General features: G+C 39.3%; 2 protein-coding genes across 9 annotated transcripts in view; one reads left to right on the plus strand and one right to left on the minus strand.

Moving 5' to 3' along the window:
• Positions 1 to 15,167, plus strand: part of IGF2BP3 (insulin like growth factor 2 mRNA binding protein 3) — a 147,487-nt gene that overhangs the window by 129,764 nt on the left and 2,556 nt on the right. For both annotated transcript variants that reach the window (XM_082398391.1, XM_082398392.1), the window contains 4 exons: positions 8,383 to 8,499; positions 11,519 to 11,593; positions 14,174 to 14,305; positions 15,008 to 15,121. In XM_082398391.1, the coding sequence (XP_082254517.1) occupies positions 8,383 to 8,499; positions 11,519 to 11,593; positions 14,174 to 14,305; positions 15,008 to 15,121 (438 nt within the window). The remainder of the gene's footprint in view (positions 1 to 8,382; positions 8,500 to 11,518; positions 11,594 to 14,173; positions 14,306 to 15,007; positions 15,122 to 15,167) is intronic.
• The window catches only part of MALSU1 (mitochondrial assembly of ribosomal large subunit 1), a 125,615-nt gene that overhangs the window by 83,294 nt on the left and 27,154 nt on the right, over positions 1 to 15,167 (minus strand). Inside the window, exons 5-7 of one of the 7 annotated variants that reach the window (XR_014246448.1) lie at positions 7,893 to 8,037; positions 5,856 to 5,997; positions 2,719 to 5,140 (exon numbers count right to left, since the gene is read on the minus strand). The exons of 3 other annotated variants lie outside the window; for them this stretch is intronic. The gene's annotated coding sequence lies outside the window, so the exon portion shown is untranslated. Of the gene's footprint in view, positions 1 to 2,718; positions 5,141 to 5,855; positions 5,998 to 7,892; positions 8,038 to 9,308; positions 11,672 to 15,167 lie in introns of those variants that run through there. 3 more of the 7 variants (XR_014246447.1, XM_082398609.1, XM_082398608.1) reach the window with 3 other exon arrangements.

Consider the following 15,167-nt stretch of genomic DNA (forward strand, 5'->3'; position numbering starts at 1 on the left):
TGGTTGAGGGGGATGAAGTCAAAGGGACACAGACTTTGTTGCCCTCGAGTAGTGTGACATTAAATGCTAATTGGGAAAAATCTTAATGTAAAACCTGGTCCCCGTGTGATCTCTCATCAGTTAGGAGCCCGCACAGGCTTTTCAATTCTTGTCACTAGAACCTTCTTATCTTTGTAGAGTAGACCCGTGAGTTACTTCTTTTGAAGTTCTTGAGTGGTAGGGTTGTCAATGTATGTTTTCAGATATCAAAAGAAAAGTTTGAGACTTTGAGGAGGGGGAAAGAGGTTAGTTATTTTTAAATGTTGAAGGAAAGGATTTTTAAAAGGCTTCCTTCATCTTGAACTTCACCTGAAAGTTTACTGCTTTGAAAGGTCAGTAAAGACTAGACACGTTTTCCACTTTGAATGTTTTTACTTATTAAACAGCTCAGGCAGTCGTGCCCACAAATCTATTGTGCATGTGTGTGTTTGTGTGCAAACATTAAACAGCTTTTATTTGTTTTGTAAACAGGTGGATTATGAAGAAATAATACTTTTTATATTTGCTTTAAGAGTTGCATTTTTCCTGAGGTCAGAAGTAGGAGACCGGTGATAGTATGAAAATAAATGCAGCCTAGCAGACACTGTATACAATAATTTTTTTTGAAAGAAGTGCACAATTCAGTTGCATCAACAATAATAACTGGAGGTAGACAATCATGTGAAATAAAATTAACATTCTAGGATCTTCCTTCTTGAATTTGTTTTTACATCTCTCCCTTCCTGTTTGGCTCTCGTATCACATAAAGTTGTGAGTGGTACCTGCTACACCAAATTTAGGGAAATGTCCAGGGAGAAAAGGTGGGGGACTCCATTCCCTCAGTGCCTAGAATACATGTAGAGTAAAATGCGACTGGAGTTCTACAGAGAACACAGATCGCTGAGATTGTTCATATTTTATCCCTATGAGAATGAGAATTTCCTTTGCCCGTTCTTGAAGCTACCAGGCTGTCAGGTGTGCTTAGCTTTTGCCGTGGTCTTGCAGTGTGTGTGTTTCTGCCTTTGCTGTCGGCGACGTTTGCATCTTCCCCTGCCCCTCATCTGCCACTTCAAACCTCTTTGGGCCTAAAAACCATGTAACAAAGCCCATTAATCTAAAGATAGACATCAGAATTTCACATCAAGTGTGAATAGATTGATGATTTGTTTTATAAAGCTTTGCACCGCAGCTAAAGGTGATGTGAAGTGGCTGACGTGTTTGTACCTTGGTGCTAAAGGAGAAGGGTGGAAAGAGAGAAGAGCCAGCTCTGTTTGTGTTAGTCTCCTCTTCGCTCTGGGTTTCTTTTCTTACCCACGCAGTGAAGAAACCGAGATAAATGAATTATCTCTAAGGACTCTTCTTTCAGGTCAAACATTACTAGTTTTTACAGAGTTCGATTTTGTTTCTTACAAATTGAAGGTTGCAGCAACCTGCATTGAGCAAATCTATTGGCGCCATTTTCCCAATAGCATTATTTTTAATTAAGTATGTACATTTTTTAGACATAATGCTACTGCACACTTAATAGATGACAGTTGTATACAGTATAAACATAATTTATATGCACTGGGAAACAACAGAATTTGTGCCACTCACTTTATTGTGATACTCGCTTTAATGCAGTGGTCTGGAACTGAGCCTGCAATGTCTCTGAGGTATGGCTGTATTTAAAAACTGGGTTAGAGAATTAAAGGTTGGCAGGTGTTTGCTCTCAGCACTTTATGATACTCCTCCATTGCATTTACAGCTGCTGCTGAGAAGCTTACTGTTCTGCAGAAGCTCTCACAGAGAAGTCAGGTTACTCACTAAGATAGTCTCTTTATCCTTGATTCCTGTAGGTTAGCAGCAAATCTCTGCTTTTACTTTAAATATATATTGCCTGGCAAGGAGTAGGTTTTGATGACTAAATGGTTCAAAGACTATTTTCATGTATTGCTTCCTCTTTTAGAGTTTCATTTTTTTTTTCTACACGTTTTCTCACTTCTGCTTTGTAACGTGAAAGTAGAATTGATGCATCCTGTCTTTGGATAAATCCCTTGTCGCTGTGCTAGTCCCGAATTTTGCCCATCCCTCCTCCTAAAACATACTCTTCTTCCTGGAACCTGCCAGGTTGATTTTTCCCACAGAGCCAAAGAGTTGGTTCTTCCAACAGACAAAAGTCTCTACTTCCTGCCTAGCAGCTGGCTTACGCAGTACTTCATTGGCAAACTTTGAGTTTATAAATGACAGGAAATGCTCCTTTCAGAAATGCTCAAACAGTAGGGAAGAGGCACTTGGCAGCTAGTGAGCAGAGTAAGAGCTGGAATTGGCATTGCACACAGCAACATCTATAGCTGGATGGTCTTGGCAGCTTGCGTTGGGGTTGGGAGACGTTAGTTCAGGCGCCGTTGTCTCCATAATTCTGATAGCGTCTTCGGAGTCTCCCCAAGTCTCTAGAACAACAGTGTAATCTGAAAATTGCTAACTTGGCTGCTTATGGTAGAGGCAAGAAAGGGGAACACTTCTTCTTAGGTCTTACCTAGTTTGAACTGCTCTTTAAGAAACAAAATATAATTTGAAAGGGACTGTTAGATCAAATGACTCTCATGGAGTCTCGTAGTCCTACTCTTTAGGATTTCTTACTGTGGGTGCAGCTCTTTTGTTAGTAAACAACTTCAAAGTAAATAACTCGTTACATATATTTATTATCTCTCAGAGGTCTTGGTTACTTAGTTATAGGGAGAAACTTTCTTTGCCTTTTTTTTTTTTTTTTTTTAAACTTAAACATTCTGTTCAGGTCATGAAGTTGAGTAAACCCAATTTCAGTTCCAGACCAAAATCCATTAAAACAAAACAAACAAAACAAAACAAAAAAACCCCAGGAGTATGTATTTTACAAGCCAAAGGGAGACACTGGCATTCTTCCAGATTCCTGGAGGCTGGTCTTGTTGGCTGGCATGCATGTCGCCGTGCCTTTGTGATGTCTTAGATTCTGTTCCCCACAAAGTAAATACACTTAACCTTACTGTTTGCTCATTCTTGTATTTCCTCATGATAGATGATTAGGAATTACTCATTGGCAGCCTTCACCAGTTATGCAAACTTTCAGTTGAGCAGCTTTGTTCTTCTATTATTTCAAGCTATAGCGTAGGGTCTGCCAAGAAGTCCAAAGGAAGTTTTGCCAATAGGCATCTGGCAGAAATCCACTGGGAAACAGCTTGTGACCTGAATATCTTTCACCTCTGAAAGTTTAGGAAGAAGGGTTCAGGATAATGCAGCTGAACATTAACTTACATGCAAAGAATGTGTAACGCCATAGGGTAATGCTGATGCGTTTTTTTTAAGCTCATCTCAGAGTCTTAGATTCACAGGTGAAAGAGACTTAACATAACCCATTGTTCTGGCTTCTTAGTTTTATATGTAAAAATCATGTTTATCTGGGTGTTCTAATCCTGAAAACATGGCTTACTACACAGAATCCCATATAAGAATGGGCCAGTTTAATGACTGTCCAGTAGACAGGATGTTTATGCGAGGTGCCTTATATTCCCAGAAGAAAGTTTCCTTGAAAAGAAATTTATGGTCAGGGATGTGCTTGGTGGATATAGAACTGGAACAAAGGGATTTGGGTGGCGTTTAGAAACGTCTTCATCAGGCTTCAGACACCCGATGAGCCACCTTTTCATTAAGGTGCTATTGCCAATAGTACACACCGCGGTCTGTCAGTCCAGGACACCGCCTCCTGGCATGCTTCATTTACTTCCCTCTAACCTCCCAGTGTGGAACTTTTTTCTGTCTGCATACTGATGCTTCCTTTATGTCTTTGCCCCTTCTTTCCATTATAGTTTGGTCCTTTTAGCCCTTCTCTACTGTCCACCATTCCTTTTCCAAATCTTCACTCAACTTTTAAATTCACTCTTAATCTCCGTACTGGATTTGTTACCTCCTACCCCACCTCCCCAAAATCAGTAAAACAAAAGCATCTATAGCCTCTCATCCATGACTGTATCAGAAAGATGATTTTGCTTTTGTTCAACTTTTGAGACTACAGCACACTTTCTGCCCGTGAGCTTTTCTCGTAGCCATGGTCCTCGGTATCTTCTAGGCGGAGACGTGCTCAGGCTACATTTGTGAGGCTCCGGGACTTTTGCTCTGAGGATGATGCCTGTTACATTAGGCCTCTGAGGACATTCAGAAGTTGCTCTCTGGGGTCAGTCCCAGGAAAAGTAGTTTTTACTAAACAAATAGTTTTTCTCAAGATGTGGTAAATCATGTAACTAATTGTTTTCTTTAATCAGCTGCTATGAAGCTTAGAGCCAAATTTGTATAATAACAGCATTTCTGGTTTTATCTTTTCTGTTGAGGTCCCTATGCTCATATTTCTTCACCTCCCTTGTCTTAACTTTCTAGATTTTGTGTATTTTGTAAGCAGCATAAACTATTTCTGGAACATGGCCCAGAAAGCAAATAATTATATAGTCATGGCAAAATACAATGGGGCAGACCTGGGTGAGTTACACATTAGATTTAGTCTGATCCTTAGGTCTTTATTACTGCCAGCCCCCTGACTCCTCCCACCCCCCTAAAAAAAAGTTTATTATTCAGAAGAACATTACATGGATGTTCTCAGTGAGATAAAATAGTTAGATCCTATCTTTACTTTAAAAAATTGGTTCAGATTAACATACCAGTTTTAATATAAGGACCAGAATGACAAAATAAATTGATACTAACCTTGAGCACAGTTTATGGGCAATGTCAGCATTAATTCATTTCTGTCCAGTTATTAAAATAAGAGAGGCCTTAAAGTGTCCCTCTGCAATAAATGGTATGTGGTAATTGCATAACACCCTAGCAGGCTGTGAGGTACAGTGCTTTCAAAAGAGAGGCGTTGTTCTTATGACTTAAAATTATTTCATTCTTCAGTATTTCCATTTGGTTGTTCTTCGCTGATGAATAGCAGTAGAAGTTGACTTGGCCAAGCTGTGCCGGATAGGCCTCTTTCACAAATATCCACAGTCAAGAGTTCAGTGGGAAGGCAAAACCTCTTCTGATATGTGTGTTCCAAGAATGCTTACAGAGCCCCAAGGGAATCTTCATTAGACTGACAGCTGTATTAAGGCCTGCAGTGTGTTACAACATCCTAGGAAACATACCAAAGATATACCAATTTGTAAAGAATATAGCATGCACATCTATTTATACAGATGCTGAAGAAACAAAATGTACAATGGTTTTTGTCAAGAATATTTTCTGGAGTTGAATTTTAGATTAACTTGTATAGGAAATAAGGAGGTACGTGGTGGGGTGTGGTTACAGATAAAGGAAGAGACTTAGAAGAGCAGAGTTCAGATGATTTTTATGTGTGGGAAATGAGACATGGGGTCTAGAACCACACACTGCTTAATATTTGTAAGTGTGAAAGGCATGTTTCGAACCAAAATGACTTCCCCTGTCTTTTACACATTTATTCACCCTAAGATAAATTAATTAGCATGAGAATTTGGAAATATCAATTTTAAATGTTCGTCCTCTGATCTAGCATTTTTATTACATAAAACCTTAGAATTATTTGTACAAGGGCACAAGATTTATGTTTAAAGATTTGATTGCAGCATTAGACAAATTGGTGAAAAATTGGAAACCAAACTTTCTAAAGGTCTTTAAAATAGCATCCTCAGATACAGCAAAATAACTGTCAGGGAAAGATGAAGGAATTGGGGATTTTTTTTGGACAACTTTTCTGTGATGTGGTTATTTTATTCTCATAGTGGAAACAAACATTGAAACCCTTAAGTTTCAGTTAAAAGTGTCTTACACATGCTTAAGATGGATGTATTGCAGGTGAGACAACAAACCTGTTGATTTCTTTTCCTTGGTCTAGTAGAGCATCTTGTCCTCTTTTTTGGTGATTCAATTAAACTCATCTTTTTTGGTAAATTTTTAAATAGAGGTATAATTGATGTACAACATTTTCAGGTGATCCAATATTTGTATACACTGCAAAATGATCACCACAGTAAGTATAGTTAGTTAACATCCATCACCGCACAGTTACAAACATTTTCTTAACTGTGATGAGAACTTTTAAGATCTACTCTTAGCAACTTTAAAATGTGCGATACAGTATTAACTGTAGTCACCATGCTGTACATTACATCCCCAGGACTTATTTTGTAACTGGAAGTTCGTACCTTTTGCCCTTCTTTATATCATTCTTTGGTTTTTTTTAACATCTTTATTGGAGGATAATCGCTTTACAATGGTGTTAGTTTCTGCTGTATAACAAAGTGAATCAGCTATATATATACATATATCCCCATATCTCCTCCCACCCTCCCTATCCCACCCCTCTAGGTGGTCACAAGGCACCCAGCTGATCTCCCTGTGCTATGCGGCTGCTTCCCACTAGCTATCTATTTTACATTTAGTACTTTACATCATTCTTAATCTTTAGTTTTCCTTATTCTTCAAAATAAAAATGTTCATGGACTGTCTCTGATGCCCCTTTCAGCATGTTGATGATCAAAGGCTTAAGCTTTTACCACCTACACATTAACAAATTTTTTTGACTCACAGAAGTCAAACCAACACAGATGGAGAGAAGAGTGATACAACCAGGGAAGGGAGCACTTCCCTGAGAGCTCTACTGGATTTTTTTCTTAACAGTCATTCCTGCAGCTCTATGTATATTGCAAAGTACACCCATAGCTGTTGGAATTGGGGTATATACTCATTTTTTGTGAACATGGCTTAGGAGATAGAGAAGCCCAGGTTTAAATCTTGGCTCCAACACCAGTCATTATATGACCTTGTGCAAGTAATCTCTCTGGCTCGGTTTTCTCATCTTTAAAATGGTAATGCTCTTAGTTTCTATCAGTTGGATCAGTTGTGAGGTGTAAATGAGGAAACTCACAAACTCTCACCACAAAGGATTGCTATGCACACCTGCCCCCGATCACAGTTATCTTCCTCTTAAGCCTGAGTTTACCTCAGCATGCTTTTTACCCATCTTCCACTACTCATAAAAGACACAAAGGTAGCATTCAAATGTTCCATGAATGTCTTAACTGGAATTCCATCATTCTGTGTGGACTGAGTGGGAACCTTTCTGTATGATAATTCGATAATATTTATCAGTTTTAAGTGTTCAGGCCCTTTGACTCAGTAGTGCTAAGAATTTATGCAGTAGAGGTATTTGTACAAGGGCACAAAATTTTTTTGTACAAAGATTTGATTGCAGCCTTACATGCGTTAGTTGACAATTGAAAACTATACACATACATAACAGGGATGAGATCGATCCGCTGTTGTGTCTCCCTCTGAAGGAATACAGTTCATAGAATGAGGTAGGGACATAGGAATGACACAGGAAGATATCCAAGGTTATATTAAAGTAAAAAAGCAAATGAGAACATGTTATTTGCAGTAGGCACCCGTTTATTAATTTATTTCATACACTTTCCTCCATGAAACAAGTCTGCCTGTCCTTTTCTAGTTTCCTATTTTCCTTTCACTGGGTTTTTGTCATTCTTCCTGTCTGGCTTGAAAACAAAAAATCAAATCTATTTGGGCTTGGCACTTTATTTAGGTAACTAGTTGATTGCAGGGTTAACAGTTATTTGGTCAATGTAAGTTTTTCTGATTGATTTTGGTAATTCTAAGCAAGTCGTGGACATGTTCAGATTTATTGACATTGTTCTATCTTAGTTTTGTCTTGTGTGATATCCTTTCCTTTTTCTCATTCCATGTTTATAATTGGTAAATTGGCAAAAGGTTTTCCTTTTATTTAAAGAACCAGACCAGCCTTCTGTTATTACTAGTGTTTTTATTTACTAAAAAAAAACAACTTTGCTTCAGAGGAAGGAAACTAAAGACATAGAAAAAATTCCTACCGAATAGTGTGAGTAAACCACGTCATATGGAACAGCCTCTGCTAAGGAGGGACAAGTAAGTGGAATGGCCCCTGCCGCTGAGCATCAGGGTCCCTCTGGAGGGCTGTGGCGCTCAGGGCTCCGTGCTCTCTGCCTCCACGCTGAGCTTACGGGGAGAAGAGGGAGCTGTTATTGCCACTAGGAATTGTTGTGTGGTAAGAGTGGTGGTGTCATTTGGTGGACCAATATTAAGTGGCACAAAATTTGTTCTAAATCTGTAAACTTGAGGAAAAATTGTAGAGAAAAGTGATGTTTTAAATGCTAACACTTCCAGGATGAATGTGAGATCTTCTCGACCTGTTAGGTAAACTCATACCAACTTACTGTGGTGGTTTTTCCTAAAACTCTCCTCATATTTCTAACAGTATGAGAATGCCCCTATCCCTATGCCAGTGATACAGCCTGATTTGTATCCAGTAAGCATGTATGTCCTGTCTTTCTTTTCCAACAGCAGTCAGAAACAGAGACTGTTCATCTGTTCATCCCAGCCCTGTCTGTCGGCGCCATCATCGGCAAGCAGGGACAACACATCAAACAGCTTTCTCGCTTTGCAGGAGCTTCTATTAAGGTACTGTTCTGCCAGCTGTGGCTCTCCTGGTGCTTTAAGGACAGCAAGTTACAGAAATGTGAGTCTTCCTGCCACTCTGTAATTTGAATTGAATGTGGCAGTCTATACTGGGGTTACGTAAGTGTGTGACAAAAAACTCCAAACAAACAACACTAGCTTAAACAAGGTAAGTTAAATTCTCCAGAAAAAGTAGTCTGCAGATATGCAATTCAGCGTTAGAATGGTGGTTCTGCCCCATCACATCCCTGGATATATATTCCTTCTAGCTCATCTTCCCTGGGCGTGGCTTTGGTCCCTCACACTTCCAAATGACGCTATTTACTGCTCGATCAATCAAGGCTGTGGTCCTTTTAAGGAATATACAAATTGACAAAGGCTTGATAGGAAAACATCAGTCTATTGGGGGGTTTATTTTGGTTATATTTTATAAATATATATGTAAATAATTTTTTATTTTTGCCTGCGTTGGGTCTTTGTTGCTGCGCACAGGCTTTCTCTAGTTGCAGCAAGTGGGAGCTACTCTTTGTTGCGGTGCGCGGGCTTCTCATTGCAGTGGCTTCTCTTGTTGCGGAGCACAGGCTCCAGGCGCGCGGGCTTCAGTAGTTGCGGCACACAGGCTCAGTAAGTTGTGGCGCACGTGCTTAGTTGCTCCGCGGCGTGTGGGATCTTCCTGGACCAAGGCTTGAACCCGTGTCCCCTGCATTGGCAGGTGGATTCTTAACCACTGTGCCACCAGGGAAGTCCAATTTTATAAATATTTTATGAAATTTTTAATTTGAATATAGTACCAAAAAAACCACACTGCACTCAAATGTTTATAGTATCTTTATTTATAACTGGGACAAATGTTCATCAGCTGGCAAATGCATAAACTGTGGCCCATCTATATAATAAATATTACTTAGCAGTAAAAGGGAGGGAACTATCGATACCTACAACAACTTGAGTGAATCACATGTATTATGCTAAGAGAAAGAAGACTCAAAAAGGCCACATACTGTATGATCCCACTTATATGAAAATTCTGGAAAAGACAGAACTATGGAAATGGAGAAAAAAAAATTAGTGGTTGCCAAGAGTTTGAGGTGGAGGGGTTGAAAACAAAGGCAGCATGAGGAAATTTTGAGTGACAGAATTTGTTACCAAAGGAGTGAGCTTTACTGTATGTAAACTACACAGTTAATAAAAAAGCAAAACACACAGGAAAGCCCTCATATTCTCTCTTGTAGCAAAAGATAACAAAATACGTGAGCAGAAAATGTAGCCAAAATAAATAAATGGGTAAAGGAAAAGACGTGATAAAAGACCAAGCAGTGAACTAACTTTACCATCCTGTTAAGTTTCCTGATTACTGAGTTAATCTTTAAAACATGCTCACACATGCAAAAAGAACCTAGCAGCTTTGTTTTGGAAAAACTGCAACAAACATTTCATGAACAAGAAGAATTGGGTATTTAGACATTCGGCTCTTTTTCTTTCTGGCTTTAATGAAGGTTTTATGATGAGGTTAAAATATTTTTGTTTCCAGGAAGTCTGAAACATGCATAATCTGAAAGATTCATCAGCGCTCCTAACACTTTGCTAGATTTCCATAATGTACATTTCCATGTATGTACTTACTTTAATAGGCATATATTTGGTATTACCAAACCATAATCATTTGTGTTAACTTACTGGACATTAAGATTGTTCCTTAATTTATCCTGCACAGGGGTAGACAAAGTTCTTTTGGTCAAATTGTCATTTATAACCTCATCCTTTAAAAGTGGATTTGGTGAGTCACAGGGCATGTGCTTTTTTTCAGTCTTTTGAGAGATTATAGCAATTTGTACTCCTAACCTCAGTGTACGAGTGCCCTCAGCCCCAGCCCTCTATCACCAGTGTTGACAAAGATCCTTTTTAAAAAAACCAAACCTTAGTCAGAAAGATGAAGAATACCACCTTCTTTTTGGGGTTTCCTGTGACTAATTCTAAGAGTGTGGTCTAAAAGGAAGTAATTATTGGCTTGTTTTACAGACTCAAAATTAGTGCCCAGCATAAAGTAGGAATAGTATTAATTTGGGTCTAAGTAACAGAAATGTTAGCTTTATTTTGAGGGAGGGAGAAAGCATGAGTCTATTAAAAGTAAAAAAACATTGTTTTGATTATAAACGTGTGTGGAAGGGCCTATACTAGACTATAAGTAATTGACAGTGATCATACTGAGTGGTAGTTGGGATGGCTTTTATTGTATTTTTTGCTTCCTATTCTCATTATTTACTATAGGGAATTGCTTCTTGCACAGCAAATATCTAGCAAAATTTTTTCTTTTAAAACAATTCCTACCAGCCAACTCCCCAAATTCTTTCTTACTAGGGGAATGCTGGTTTCCTCTCCCTTCAACAGTCTCTGCAACATTTCCCCAGCCCAGGCTTTTTGTGTGATTTCACACGCTCTGCCAAAATAGAAAAGTCTGAGTTTACTTTTCTTCTGCCAAATTAATGTTAGTTTATTCCATATGTTACTCCAGCGAGCGTACTTTGGGGGAATGTACCAGTAGTCTTAGACTGGGGAACCTAGCAGTTTTGTGCACATACAGGAGGCCCAGGGTGTTGTGATGCGCATGGGCCAAGGACCACCCTTTGAGCACCCACTGGTGTAGTGACGAGGAATGTGACGGCGGAGCCAGACCCAGCTCTCCCTCCAGCTCCACTGGCCTGTGTGATCATGGGCCAGGTGACTCACCTTCTCCAGCCTCCGGTCTCTCCACGAGGCAGTACCTCATCAGGAAATAGTGAGGGTTAGGTAGAGGTTGCATCTGGACTTTTACATTAGGGCCAGGCACAGTGTAAGTACACAGTATATAGCAGGAGCCATAACTAATGAATCCACATTAATCACTGCCTCTTTGTAAACTACCTTCCAGAAGGCTTTCATTCTACATTTCAGTAAGTCATGTGCAAAATGACAGGCTGGTTGGTGTAACGTTTCTATTAGTGGCACCTGAAAGTGTCATAACCCATTACTGGGTCTGTTACAGATCGCTCCAGCTGAAGCACCAGATGCTAAAGTGAGGATGGTGATTATCACTGGGCCACCAGAGGCTCAGTTCAAGGTATGTGCTCTGGAGTGTGTGCACAGGTAACAAACGAATGGATGTCTTCTTTTCGGAAACTCCGTAACCTGGCTTCTCCTGTAAATAAATCTAATAATCAGTAGAAAGAATCTCTCAATGGAAATTTCTAAGACTAAGAACAGAGTAGAAACATACCGCAAATTACACTTTAAAAATAAACCAAAGCCTTTGTTCAATTTTGAGAGTTCTGTAATGGTTGTTGGTTTTGCCTGTCTCCCAAAGGAGAATTTGCTCAATGTCCTGTTAGCATGTGTGAAGGTGAGACCTTAAGACTGAAATTTACAAGTCTGATTCACATGCCTTGTTGTTCTCAAGTTTTTCCTCTTGTCCCAGAGAGGCCTCAACCTTGAATTAAAATGTCCCCGTTTGCTCTTACCCTTGGGTTAACTGTTAGCCCTTGTCCACAGTTGGTCAACAAGCCACTCTAATCTTTTGAATTTTAGAGGTAGAAATGGCAGGAACTCTTACGGGATTTGTCCTGGTGTGAACCATTGGTCATACTGGGGTTTGGGGCCTTTGGGGCTGGAATGCCTCCCACCGTGTCCTGAGAGGTGCTGTAGCAGGGTGGTGAAGAGCAGAGACTCGGTAGCCAGGCTGCTGGTTCAAATCCCAGCTCTACCATTTACCAGTGGTGTGACCTTGGGCGAGTTACTTAACCTTTCTCCGCCTAGTTCCTTATCTATAAAATCGGGGTTAAAAACACCCACAAAGTTTAAACAAGGTTCTAAGGTTTAAACAATATATAAGGTTTAAACAATATGTGAATTACTTAGAATAGTGCCTGACACATAGTAAGTACAACATAAATGTGCTGGTGGTGGTGCCGAGCAGACTCGGGATGAATCAGACTAAGACCCTGCCAGATCCTCAAATTCACAAATATACCTTTGAGTATGTGATTTCTCTCATAAAACTCCGTAGGGTGTCTTGTTTGTCACAGGTAAAAGCAGCTACTCAATTCAGTGTAATTTATCCAAAACCCCTGCCTTGTTCCTACCACTTAGCAGCTGTGTTAACAGGGTAACTCTTTAACCTTAAGCCTTACTTCTCTTAAGTTAACAAGTGCCCACCTCTTCCCTCCTTTTAAACCATCACTTTCTTTGACCTCTATTTTTCCATGGGCCATTTTTCACTAAAAATCCAAAGCTTTTTTCACTTCATTTATAGGAAGAACAGGAAACAAAAGGAGGTGCTTTGAGATGTGGGGTACAGTTGGCTAGACTCAAACTTGGGTCAAGGAATGTACTTCCTCATACCAGCCCTGTGGTTCCAGGCAGTTCAGATCAAAACTCAGAGATGCTGACAACTGCTTCCTATCCCAGACTTACAGAGCCAGTCACTTTTAGTTTGAAATACTAAAAGATAAATACAAACATCAATTATGGTCTTATTATCCTATAAATGGAATTAACTGTCTAGCAATTTTCATAATGCTTGTATGCTGGGGAATTCAGAGTTTGTTTCCCTGTATCCTCCTATGCCTGTGTTGTTCAGTTGTCTTAAATGGGATGTTTAAGAAAAGCTATAATGCTTAAATGTCATTTATGTGATCAGTGATAATTACAAATAAATTATTTTATTTTAGACATCTAAGTAATAGTAAACCTCCTAACCCATATTTTTTCTTATGAATTCAAGAGCTTGTTTCGGAGGACAATGTATATCCGTTGCGTCCTTTGACTGTGTTGATAGCTACATCTGTGGCCTGAGACTTTGAGGATGAATGGAAGATAGGGTACAAGATGGATTTTTTTTTGCTGTAACCCCCTAAAATGAGCTTATCATTTCTGCACCAATGAAAACGTGTTGGGTACTTTTGTTTTTGTTCTCTGCTGTGGCAGCTTGTCAGATGAAACCAACTCTGACTTCTTTTTCCTTTGGTGTATACCAGAGCAAATTAATGGTTGTACATAATAGGAGAGGTATACTATGTATAACTTCTAGTTGTATGCAGCAAGTGACAGGATATGTTTGACTGTAACTGTCAGATGTGCATGTTAACTTGATTTTGTAGCCTTAGTCGAAGTAGAAACCATCTGGCTAAGATGAAGAAATGTTTAAACTAGAAAATTCCTTGCTGGCCCATTTAGACATCGGCTTGGCTTCTTGTGAGCCTCAAATAGGTGGCTCTGTAGTTCCTCTGAAGTCTCTTACTCAAGAAAAATGCAGTTACTATCTTACTGCCAGCAGGAGAGGTTTTACCTTTCAAGTCTGGAAAGCAAATGGTCATTTGCAAAAATTTATTTATTTTAGTTAGGCTGACTGCTAACTTATTGCCTTTAACCGTTTTTGTCAGAAGAATATGGTTTAATCTTATTTCATCAATCATTCAATTGCCTCATCTGTGATGTATATCTGTGATGTATAGTTATTATTGTTGTCAACCTCTTCTAGGACTTCCTTACTTTTCCACCTCTTGTGCAACGTTCCACAATCTATCAAATGCAGATGTATCACTGCAAAGGTCTGTTCCAGTGGATCCGGGCCATCTTTAAAGTTAATGGACCTTTTTGCGTTTCCTACATGAATGACACTGATGAGATATGTTCTCATCTGTAGGCTCAGGGAAGAATTTATGGAAAAATTAAAGAAGAAAACTTTGTTAGTCCTAAAGAAGAGGTGAAACTTGAAGCTCACATCAGAGTGCCATCCTTTGCTGCTGGCAGAGTTATTGGAAAAGGAGGCAAAACGGCAAGTACTTCAGCAAAACCTGTGCAGTGGTATGAAAGGGAAAGCGTTGAAAGGTACTTAGGAGTTCCAAGTCCCTAAATTTTGGCTAACTTATAAAAAGCAGGACCGCCCGGGCCAAGGTTTGGAGAAGATTGCCTTTTGTTCCTCCTGAGTGTTGGTGTCAGCTACCAGTGAAAGCAGTGCCTCTCTTTCAGACCACTTTGTATGGGAGAACTGTCTCATATTTATAAGGGGCATTTTGCATTTCTGTTGATATGCATCAGCTTTTTACTTTTATTGTGCAAACAAGGACATGAAAAGAAACTTTAAAAAATTTCATCTACATTTATAACTTACACCTCTGTAACTGAAAAAAGCAAATGGTTTCCAGTTTCTCTTTAACACATAAAACTTCCAAGTCATTTGCAAAGCTATTTACAATTCTGAAGTGATTGAAAGTGTGTATTTTGGAATCAGATTTTCAGGGGTTAAATCTGGTTTTGTCATTAACTTATGCAACTGTGGGCGAGTCAGTTTCTTTCACTAAGGCTTAGTTTTAATTATCTTGAAATGGGGACAATACTAATAAACGGATAGAATTATTAGTATTATTAGATGAGATTATAAAGCCAAAGCTCAGTATTTTGGTACATAGTAAGGAAATGGTAATTTAAAAAAAAAAGAACAACTCCACTTAACATGATTTGTATTTATCTCCTTCAGGTGAATGAGCTCCAGAATTTGTCAAGCGCAGAAGTTGTTGTCCCTCGTGACCAGACGCCTGATGAGAACGACCAAGTGGTCGTCAAAATAACTGGTCACTTCTATGCTTGCCAGGCAAGTGGGCTCTAGTGTGATAAGTGAGCTCTCCTGCTGCTTTCTT

Source organism: Balaenoptera borealis (genome assembly GCF_965194805.1).
Source record: "Balaenoptera borealis genome assembly, chromosome: 7".
Lineage (NCBI taxonomy): Eukaryota > Metazoa > Chordata > Mammalia > Artiodactyla > Balaenopteridae > Balaenoptera > Balaenoptera borealis.